Raw genomic sequence first — 12,438 nt, forward strand, 5'->3', positions numbered from 1 at the left:
CTTAGCGCTATTAGATTATTAATATTAACACCCAAGAGGTAATCTCAGGACAGTACTTAATGATACCTATCAACTCTGTAGACGTGGCCAAAATATACCCTTTTAATATCCCGCATAGGTTCGCATTAATATTTTATAAGAGGTGCATCGGATTCCAGAAATCACAGAAAGTCTTTGTTAGAATCAAAAGCAAGGTTTATTATACTCAGAAGTTGATACACATAATAACATAAATTAAAATCCCATCTTAAGGGAGTTCCAGACAAGGTATATAATATTCAAACACTACTATTACACTTATAAAATATTATACAGTAGCTTCCTAAAGTAAGAATTATATTAACCTTCGCTAATGCATTAATCATGTACTATTATCACAATCAATCTAAAACTCCGTAGCTCTGTCAGACTACACAAGATAACATTCATATCTTTCACAATCTCTTTATATTATGCCAATTCTATACTCTAACATATACTTAACTTCATTCAATATAAAGGCGAACTTAAACACAATGACAGATAGTAAGATTAAATTCAATATCCCTCTAAACTGATAGCAATACAAATCTTATCCTATATCATTAATTATATTCCTTTCCATAACATATTAATGTGGCACATATCTTTCACTCATAATCAGTGTAACACAAACAAAGTTTACTTATCTTCCCATTTCTGCTCTTTAGTGCTTCTTAGGTTCACAGGAAACTGGCCTTCTGTGGACAGCCAGACTTGTTTCTTTTCGCGGAGAATACGGCTGCCAAGACCGTAGCTGCCTATTGGGAGCCGTCCGACATCGAGGGCACTCGCACCCTAGGCCACCACGAGAGATGAACACGCTGGAGATCCAGGAACAAAAAGCCTTGTTACAGGGTCGCATGACCCTTATATTTCCTGCTTATCTTCTCGGCGATTCTCGCCCCTTTCAATGTCCAGCCAACGCACACGTGCTACTACGTCACGGCGTCAATATCTCTCCCCCGCTATCGCACGTACGCTGGCGTCACGTTGTTTACTTGGGGCGAGCCGCTCCCTCGCTTTACGACTACGTAACCTTTGGACTTGACTCCCCCCCTCCCCCAACTGTTGAATTTGTGCTTACATTTTATAATTCTTTTATACATGTTTTATAATGCTCTGCTAATGTTTTACACTTTCCATATTAAATTAACCACATTCGTGAATGGCACAAAATACATACTTATTTAACCTTTTCATAATAGAACACACTTGATTTATATATACATAATACTTATTCTACACTTAGAGGCAATTTATTGTATTTATCTCATTCTTTTGTTTGGAAGAGCATGTTAGACTGTGATAAGATAGGAATACATAAATTTCCACTCTATCACAATCTAACAGTTCCTGTTCTCAAACTCTTTCATTTTTTCTTCAATAATATTTGTGTATTTTAGTCTACAGTTCACATCTGAGAGCTGCTCATCTTTTATTCGCTTTAAAATTTTCTTACATGTTCTTCTTTTCAATACAAAATTCAATTTTATCCTGCTCAAGACTAAATAGTGATCACTTCCAATTTCAAATCCTCTGTACACTCTGGTGTCCTACATCAAGGAGAAAACATCACTATCAGCAATAACATAGGCAATGAGACTTTTCTTATTTCTTGCTTCTTCTCTCCATGTCAATTTGTGCACATTTTTATGTTTGAACATTGTGTTAGTAATAACCAGTCTATGTCCTTAGCAGAAATCCAACAGATATTTGCCATTATTATTAGCTTTGCTCTTTTCTCCAAATTTTCCCAATATATTTTTGTATGTCTGACAATAATTTCCTACTCTGCTATTTAGATCCCCAACAAGGACCATCTTTTCCTTTTTCATTGCGTCAGTTGCTTTTTCTAAAGCATCAAAAAATTATTCCACTTCTACCTTAGTAGAACCTTATGTGGGACCATAGGCACCAATAAGTCTCATTGTCCAGTTCCCATTCTCATATTTGCCCACATTACTCTATTTGAGACTGACTGCCATTCAAGAAGATTAGCCTCGTATTTTGTGTTGAATACTATGGCTACTCCTTCTTTTCCTTGATTGTCATTGCCTGTATATGACATTTTGAATTTATTGCTCAGGAAGATCTTGCCAGTTTTTGTCTTTTTTGTTTCAGTCACCCCTATTATGTCGATCTGGTACTTATCTAATTCCTCAGCTAGCTCCATTTCGTTGCTATTCAGGCTTCTTATGTTGATTGTGCCAATCTTTAACTCTGGGAGTGTTGAGTTGTAGTGTGTTTTAGGATTTGTTCCAGTAGCTGACTTTTCGCTGTTTGCCCTGGTTTCCTGGTGAAAACAACAGGCAGCTTGTTTAACCAGGCAATGCCCCAGCCAGCATGAAATTCTGTCATGTTGTACCATCATTTTTTATTTTGGTTTAACCAATAAGAATACAATTTGGTCGGCTAAATCTGAAATTGCCAGCCCATCCTCGTTCGTTCAGTATCCAGGTAGATACCCAACAGCGTGCACCATGACAAGGTGAGGATTGGACATTAGGTCAGAAGCCCTGGTTGGTTCTCCACATTCCTTTAAAGGCTATGTGGAGGTCTCCTCTCAGTTATACAGCTTTGACCCTTAAGCACCCCTTTTATTTTATTTAATTAATTAATTTTAATTTTTATTTTTTTAATTTTTTACCTGCAAGAGGTCAGTTTAGATTAAATAATTAACAAACATTTAGATTCATCTTACTTTTGTATAGTGCAATGTCATGTAGCTTGTATGCTATACACATGTTTTTTTCCTGATGATGACCTCAATACAGAGGTCAAAATGTCAAATGTTACTTTCCTAATGTTAAATAAAGTAATTATTCTAACACATTTGTTATGTCTCCATAAATTCTTCAGTATGAATGCTGACCACCGTATAACCTTAAAAGAAAATACTAATTAAGGTTATCTATAAATAGTCATTTTTCCTTTTACTTAACACAAAGGTAAAGAACTTTTTGTGATTGCTTTTGGCCTGCTGAGGTCTTTTCTTCTAAAACTTGTTTTTGTCTCTCTTCCTTATTATTTTGGTTACCCTTTTTGACTTTGTCTGGCTTTCTCCCCTAATATGTTTCCACAAAATTTTTCTACTTTTGAAGTTCCTGCTTAATGATATTGCTCATCCTTTTGTCCTCCTGACCTTAGTTATATTCCTTCCATCAACTTCTGATGATCTCTCCATCAAATACTCCTTGATCATCTCCAGATAATATCCTTTTATTGCATATACTTATGCTGTGGCATTGCTTCAAGCTGCTTCCTGAGACAACTGAAAATTCCACATAATTGTCATATGGAATTTTCAATTATGGCTATATCCTCTGATACTTTCACCAGATTAACTACTCTCAAACTCTGAATTCTTTCCATCGCATGCTATTTTGAGAAATTATCTCTTAGTAAGTGAATAAGTTCCATTTTCTTCCTATCCTATGATCTTTCCTCTTTCCAATCTACATCCCTTATTTGGAAATGTTTTATTTTCCAATGGGTGGGGGGGGAATTAAGGTTTGAAAACAAAACAAAAAAAAAAAAAAAATCATTTTTAACAATAACAAAGGTTGGATTGTGAATTTTTAGCAGAAATGTTACCAGACTTGTAAAATTTATTTCATAGAGACTGTTACTTGCAATTAAATATTGCAGTTTTCAATGCTGTGTTTGCATTTATTTTGAAGCAGCGAATGGTATATATTGTTTTTAATCATATTATAATTTTTCAACTTGTTAACACTATTAATTAATGAAAAGAATGTTCAGAAATATAAGTTTAGGCATTTTATCATTAATGGCAGTTTTAATTTATTATCTGTGTCATAATTACTTATTTTAAAATATTATATTTTATAGGTTTTCAGATAGGTGATCTGAAAACATTAACTTCAAGGCATCAAGATATGGAAAATTTAAAAATGCCTTTATCAGGAGACTCCAAATTTGCAAAAAGCTACATATTATCAGAAGAATTTGAAAATAAGAAAAATGAACATTTACTTGATATATTGCATCCTCTTCCAGAGGTAATTCATCTTTTGGTGAAGTTTATTAACATATTTCCCAAAATGCTATGCGATCGAGGATGAGAATCATGGAGGGGAAAAAAGCACAGAAAATATTGTTGTTATATGTGCATTAATTATATTATTGTTGTTATATGTGCATTAACTGCCCAGTAAGTCTCTACATTCCAAACCATTTGTACTGCTTTAAATATCAGAAGTACGGTTATTCTCAAACTGCATCTCTGTGCCTGATGTGCTGCCAGTAAAGACCATGAAAACAAAGATTCCAAGAGCAACACACCAAAATGCCCTAATTGTGGATGAGACCATCCAGCTTACTTCCGAGCATGCCAAAGGTGGAAGGATGAGAAGGAGATACAAAACATAAAAACAGAGCAATGCATCACATATCAGGAGGCAAAGAAGCAATATACCACAAAAGTGGCAGCAATATGTGGTAAGCCCTATTGTATTGAGAAGGCAGCTGTAAAAAATGTGTCATAGGGATCCAAACCCATATGTCGATCCTAACTTCTCACAATTACAACATGCCTGAGAGATATGAGTTGCTTGCCATCTCCTTTGAGTGAATCAAGGAGACCAATCAGTATGAACTCACTCCTGAAGACATTCCAAAAATGGTCCTGCTACAAGAAAATTGACTCATAAAAGAGATACTGGAATGTGCACCTCAGAGTGTCAAATACATTCTTCAAGACCCTCTAAGATCTTCAAATGGTATGGATACCTCTGTTCCCCTTGAAGAAGATAAAAAAATTCATGTACGTAGTTCCCTAGAAGGAGTACATTATAACAATGCCCTGAATATTTTTCCTGATGAAAATGAAATGATCGATACAGGCCATCTTTAATTCTCTAAAAAAAGAAAAAAAAAAATCCAAGACTAAGGAAAACAAAACTGCACAACACAGGAACCCAGATGATATACCCCCCCCCCCCAAAAAAGTAAAACATTCTTACAATGGTAGTCATGGATTCCTTCAAAACATTGATGACATCAAGGTCCCCATTGCAGAAGCATAAACCAGCATGCATGTTGACCGTAGCACTGAACACAGTAACTACCTAAACACATTATTCCTAACGTCCTCTTTCAAATTTTCTGTTCTACAAAATGCATGTAACAGCTGTTTATAGTGCGGTTCAGTACAGAATGCACACTTTATGCAAAGCAAAATGATGCATATAAGAATATACAGCACACACACACTGATTGGATAAAAGTCAACCCCCCCCCCCTTAATAAGAAGTAGGATCTCCTTTCACTGCGATGACTGCAGCAATCCTATGGGGCATACTTTCTACAAGTGTATAGTATCAATGGGAATTTTGGACCATTCTTCTTGTAGGCATGTAATGAGATCTTGGACTCTTGTAGGGAAGACATTTCTTGACTACATCTGACTCCAGTTCATCACACAAATGTTCAATAGGATTGAAATCAGGGCTGTGTGGAGGCCAGTCAAGTGTGGTGACATTCATGTTTGCAAACCACACAGTTACAGCAGCAGCCTTATGAGATGGTGCATTGTCTTGTTGAAAGAGACAGTGGTCACTTCCATAGAAATGTCACAAAGTGGAACGCATTGCATTGTCCAGAATATTTAGATACCTCTCGGAGTTCCATGTTCGTGGCACTACAAACAGATCTGAGACCAAAACCAGGAAAATCAGGATCATACCATCATGCCGCCACCTCCAAATTTCATAGTTTTCAACACAGATTTCAAATTTCATAACACAGCTTTCCACACTTCCATGTTCCTACTGTACATGCTCTTTTCCCCACTGAAGACTATGCTGCATTTTGGTTCAAGTAATCTAGGATTTGCATATTGTGATCCTACCATGGAAACCCATGTTGTGAGCCTTTGTTCTGAATGTTTTTGCACAGACTCATGTTTCAGTCAATACCTGGAACTCTGCATTCAACATGTAGGCCGACAATTGACGTTTTTTTACACATTATCCTTCCCAATTGGTCAGTGTGGTGGGTCGTCCTTTGTAGGCTGCACTTACGGTTGGCTCCCTGTGCTTCCATCTCAGTTTGGTATTGTTATATCTCTGTTAAAGAGATTTTTTACTCAGAGTGTTTATTAATTACACAAGGGTTCAATTCCAATTGGTGTAATGACTTTTAACTATTTCTTTTAGAATCCAGTAAATTATTGACTTGAGACAAAATGAAAAAAAAATGCATTTAATGAAACTAAAACATTATATAAATTTAAATAACATAAACTATTACAAAATTATCTGAATCCAAGCCCTTCTAAACTAAATCTTCCTTTAGAGATTTTCTTATCCAAAATATTAAAATCATTCATTCTCTGACTCATTCTATTATTGGATTATTTGACATATACTTAATCACGTGTACCAGACTAAACACCTTCTAAACTTGTTTTCACAAGTTTAGAAGGTGTTTAGGTTTTAGAAGGTATTTTAGAAACTGACTCTGAACAAAAATGTTCATCAGACGCAGTTTCTTTGTTAAGCCCTTTTTAAAAATATAAAATTTTCTTCTTCTTTTCCATTTGATCTTTTTTTATCTCCCTTATGTAGCATACTATATTATTCCTCCTGTCTCACTGAAGTATAAATATTCTTACCTCTTGCAGTTCTATTTGATGCATAATTTACTAATTTTTGTACCAGAGAGAGAATTTTCTTCTATTACTTCATAAACAACATATCTAAGTTGAGCTCTTCATGTTAAGCCACTTTACTGTTTCAAATTTCACCAATTGCTTTTTCCATAGTAATCCAGTGTCCTTAAGACAGAAGATGAAACTTTCCATTCAGCATTTCCTCGAACCTTCAATTAGTACATCAATTGCGATATCTTCTACATTTACTAAATATTTGTCGACAGTCTCATCTCCTCCAGTTTAAAGACTCGCAGTTCTAAGATTCCTTTTCGGAATCTTTTATTAATATTCTCCCGACTGTCATGTAAAACTTAAAATCTTCCTACAAACAAAATTCTCCAGTTGCCATTCTGAAAATTTACATTAGTTCTCTACTTCTTTTCCTCATTACTCCAATACTGAACATTTTCTCTGTCGCCTGTCAATCACTCATCATTCTCCTCAGGGAACATGCGAACGGCATGTAAATGGCAAACAAGAAGTTACATATAATGGTTGACACGTTGTCTCTGTTAGCATGAACAGAATGTCTAAACCAGTGGTCACCAAAGGGGTCGATATCGATCCCCTGGGGTCGATATGACATTGTTAGGGATTGACAGAAAAATGTAAGACATCATTGTATGGGTAATATTTAATTCAGTTAACTTGGATTACCTCAATGACAAAAACATGGAGGTAATGACAACGCAATTAAGAGTGAATCGTGGGATCAGTACCTCCACCTTATAGGTCCATGAATAGGACCTGTAAAATGGAGTAAGGTCATGAAAATAGTTACTGAGGCCAATCAAGTAGGCCAAAATGACGTATTTACCAATAAACGGATGTTGGTGGTTCCTGCCGGCTGGTGCAGTGAGTGCGAGATTGCAACACGTTCGTGGTTCTTATTTACTGATACTTACAAGTATTCGATCCCAGTCTCATTTTTGCGCATCGACATACAAGTGAGTGTTAACGTTCTAAAATTCATCAACATACACATTATAATTCAATCGTTATTCATTCACGAGTTAAACTTCTCTATGTTGAAGAGTTGAGCAGCGCTGGTAGTAATACCAGTGATATTAATACCAGTAGTTTATTAATATCATTGGTATTACTATCACTAGTAATACCAATGATATTACTAGTGATAGTAATAGTAGTAGTAATAGTAATATAATAATATATACTATATTATACGTACAATAAACACTGTAACTATAAAATAAACAATCTAAAAACTCACATAAGCATCTTTTTTTGCTTGTCCTATTATAATTACGTAATAGTAAAATATAGGGGGTCGATAAAAAGTCAAGAAATGCTTGATGGGGTCGACGGGCAAATGACTTTGGCGACCCCTGGTCGCCAAACCACCACAAATACCTCGGCACTTGACAAATTTAAATTACAATAAAAAATTTTGAAAGTAACACAACTTTCAGAATCTAGTAAGTATATCAATTTGAAATGGTTTACATTTCATTTTGACAATAATAATATCAATAACGAGCACATCGCAAGTGCCGATGTACGTGTTATGAAACCAAAAAAACTAATAATATATTAACATAGAGAAATAATTCTAAAAAGATTCATAATTGTAAATTATGGTTATTTTTCAGTATCACTGATTGTTGATCTGGGATAGCCCAATCACAAGTGCTAATTTTGCAAATAAAATTCTACTGAAAAAGATGTAACTAACATACTGTATAACCATTTTCCTCCAGTGGTTCAAGTTGGGCAGCATTGTGCAAATGTTGCCCAGCTTGAACGTGTTGAGTTATTTAGTGATTTGTTTCACTTATTGCAGAAGACCACATGAGTATGTGGTGCTCTGTTTCTGATATAGTAGGAGACTAATTGCATTAGTCATTTATGCAGGAGTGGAGGAAGAAGAGTGATGCCAGGAGGTTAGCTTTATCTTTAGGTGCTGTAACATGGTGTCAGTGAGATGAATAATGAAAGTGTAGGTGAGCAGGAGTTACCCTGATCACCTTTTCAATGGGCCAGAAGGCATGATTTCTATTTGAACAGGAAGCTAGTTTTCTGTTCTTGTCCCTTATGACATTCGATTTGGATTTGGATTTCCTAATGGCTGTTTTTCATTTATTGCCTTCTCCAACCTAGGCCAAGTATGAATCTGAGGTTCTTGTTATAAGCCATTGTAGTATGCTGTTTTTTTCCAACTGCTTTGGCATATCTTTTTCAGAACCATGGTTTAGAAAGTGGGTGGGAATTTTGGATGGAATGGGGAATGAAAGCCTTAATGCCAGTGAGATAATTTCTGTGACTTGGTGAGAGGAGATGTTTGGATAAGAAGAGTGATCTGCAGGTTCTTTGTAGTACCAAAGATCATAATGTTGAGAGTGGATGGAGAGAGGACATTTTTTGAGAGAGGAATCTTGTACAAGGTTGTGATCTGCATAAGTCAGGAGGCAATGTCTGTGATAAGTAAAAAAAAAATTCATGTGCTGAGTATATGCAAATGATGTTTTATATGAACCATCTCTGTAAAATTTAATTTTTTGGAAATATAAAAAAAGATTGCCAGCCTGGTTGGCCGAGTGGTTCAGCCAAAAGGCTGCATGTTCAAACCCCGCCATGAGCATGGATGTTTGTGATTGTCTGTGAAAATACTAGTGGTAGTGGTGGGCAGTAGATGGTGTTGGTGTAGTTACAGTTCATTGTAGTTGGTGGATTGAGTGGCAGAGTAGAGCAAGTGCTCTCCCTTGATGAGTGTATGGACTCCCTGGAGGTGTCATGTAATAATAATCATAGAATTATTTTATGAATATTATTTTGCAGTGACTAGCCCTATACCAAGAGGTATAGGGCTAATCACCTTATCGTCGGGATGGGTACGAATTAGAGGAGCTTAAGATAGCTCTGTAACATGCCAGTAGCTGCAACTGGATTAATTTGCAGTCTGTCAAGACTGCAAATTATGGAATCTCCCTGGGAAACCACATCCATAGAAGTACTGCTTCTTATTGTTGTTAAATCAGAATTGTGTTCATATAAAATTGAACTTCTCTTTTAGAAACACAAGAAGGGCCTGTGAACTGGAATCAGAGAAATCAATGTTAGAGTTTCCATTTTGAATTACTTGTCTGATGATAATTTTGAAGTTGTTGAAGTTGTTCAACACAGGCAGTGATATAAAGCAGAACAACAAAGTGAATGAAATTTTCTTCAGTTAGTTGGTTTGGAGAAATGTGTAAGCAGTACAAATATTTCTCACTTGCTCAAAGCCTACAGACATTTCCTATAATTTCTTAGTAAATAATATTGAGATGGGCAAGTAATAATGCTTGCATCATTGTTCTTTTTTTGCTGCTGTGACTCCACTATCTCATTTCATTTGCATGACACAATCAGAGTTAGATATGCTAACTTGATTGTTGTTATTTAGCCAAATTTCAGAGAGCATTAATATCCAGCAGTACCGAGTAAAGATCTCACACCATGTCTGTGAGATCTTTGGAATGATCTGGAAGATTTTGACAAGGAGTTATACTGTTCTCACTGGATTACTTGCTTACTTGTCAGACTAGATTTTGGAGAGGTACCATCAATTGTCCACTGGAGAAACGTTAATCAGCTTAACAGTGGGAGTAGTCTTCTTTCTCCCATGCTAGCTAACTACTTCATGGAAAGATTTGAACAACACTTATTGAATAGCATCCTTCCTGTGTCATCCTTATGATACAGATATATTGATGATGTTTTTGCGGTTTGGCATGGGTCCTATACAGACCTTCAAGAGTTTGTCAATAAGACCAATAACCTTCATTATAATTTTTCTTGTATTAGAAGAGAACAATCGGATTGCCTTTTCAGATATTGTATTCCTTCATCAACCAGATGGTAGCCTTCACTTCTCAGTATTTAGAAAGAAAACGTGTACTGTACTTTACATTCATCGTCTTTCACACTATTATAATTGTCAAAAATCTGCCACCATTAAAGACTTTAGCTAATACATTGAGCGCACACTCTTTGCTCCACTCAGTTGCTGCTCTCCAAAAAAAATAAATCACATGAAGTCCAATTCCATTATTAATGGTTTTACCAAATGATATGTTGAAAAGATAATTAATAATTAGAGAGTTTCCTTGTCATCTGCCTGTCATCGAATAGTGATATAGAGATGGTCTGCTGTGTGACCATTCCCTATGTTACAGGTATCTCAGAAGGTATAGTCAAACTGCTTAAATCTGTTGGCATTAGTAGATATTTTGTTAATAGTGTCCTATTAACAAAATATCTACTTTTCTAGGCTTAGCTAAAGATAAATATATGCCTTTCGACTATCATGGAGTTTATCAAATTCCTTGCCAGTGTTGATTATCGTATTTTGGCAAGCAAGTAGATCCGCAGCCACGCATCATAATGAACATTTAGACTGTGTCAGGTTCCATGAGCCAGAGCGTTCGGGACTTGCCCAGCATGCAATCACCACCAGACACCAAATTCTTTGGAAGAAAATTAAGCTTCTTCATAAAAGTAATATGAAGTAATATATGTAAGTAATATATGGGGTGCTTAAGGGTCAAAGCTGTATAACTGAGAGTAGACATCCACATAGCCTTTAAAGGAATGCGGAGAACCAACCAGGGCTTCTGACCTAATGTCCAATCCTCACCTTCTCGTGGTGCACCCTGTTGGGTATCTACTTTGATACTGAACGAACGAGGATGGGCTGGCAATTTGGGATTTAGCCGACCAAATTGTATTCTTATTGGTTAAACCAAAATAAAAAAATGATGGTACAACATGACAAAATTTCATGCCGGCTGGGGCGTCGCCTGGTTAAACAAGTCCCCCGTTGTTTTCGCCAGGGAACCAGGGTGAACAGCGAAAAGTCAGCTACTGGAACAAATCTGAAAACAAACCCCAACTCAACATCACCAGAGTTAAAGATCGGTACTATCAACGTAAGAAGCCTGAATGGCAAAGAAATGGAGCTAGCTGAGGAATTAGATAAGTACCAGATCGACATAATAGGGGTGACTGAAACAAAAAAGAGCAAAACTGGTGAGATCTTTCTGAGCAATAAATACAAAATGTTATATTCAGGCAATCACAATCAAGGAAAAGAAGGAGTAGCCATAATATTCAACACAAAATACAAGGCTAATCTTCTTGAATGGCAGTCAGTCTCAAGTAGAGTAATGTGGGCAAATATGAGAATGGGGAACTGGACAATGAGACTTATTTGTGCCTATGGTCCCACAGAAGGTTCTACTAAGGTAGAAGTGGAGGAATTTTTTGATGCTTTAGAAAAAGCAACTGACGCAATGAAAAAGGAAAAGATGGTCCTTGTTGGGGATCTAAATAGCAGAGTAGGAAATGATTGTGAGACATACAAAAATATTTTGGGAAAATTTGGAGAAAAGAGCAAAGCTAATAATAATGGCAAATATCTGTTGGATTTCTGCTCAGGACACGGACTTGTTATTACTAACACCATTTTCCAACATAAAAATGTTCACAAATTCACATGGAGAGAAGAGGCAAGGAATAAGAAAAGTCTCATTGACTATGTTATTGTTGATAGTGATGTTTTCTCCCTGGTGCAGGACACCAGAGTGTACAGAGGATTTGAAATTGGAAGTGATCACTATTTAGTCTTGAGCAGGATAAAATTGAATTTCATATTGAAAAGAATAACATGTAAGAAAGTTTTAAAGCGAATAAAAGTTGAGCAGCTCTCAGATGTGAACTGTAGACTAAAATACAGAAAGATT

The 12,438-nt window shown here is 36.0% G+C and overlaps 1 protein-coding gene across 1 annotated transcript in view; it reads left to right on the forward strand.

Annotated features, from left to right (window-relative positions):
• hob (bridge-like lipid transfer protein family member hobbit) overlaps window positions 1–12,438 on the forward strand; it is an 844,941-nt gene that overhangs the window by 112,761 nt on the left and 719,742 nt on the right. Inside the window, exon 9 of the mRNA XM_090409957.1 lies at window positions 3,874–4,043. Within this exon, the coding sequence (XP_090266083.1) occupies window positions 3,874–4,043 (170 nt within the window). The remainder of the gene's footprint in view (window positions 1–3,873; window positions 4,044–12,438) is intronic.

This window comes from Typopeltis vanoorti, chromosome 20 (assembly GCF_054136105.1).
Source record: "Typopeltis vanoorti isolate ZY-2024b chromosome 20, IOZ_Tvanoo_1.0, whole genome shotgun sequence".
In the NCBI taxonomy this organism is placed as follows: domain Eukaryota; kingdom Metazoa; phylum Arthropoda; class Arachnida; order Uropygi; family Thelyphonidae; genus Typopeltis; species Typopeltis vanoorti.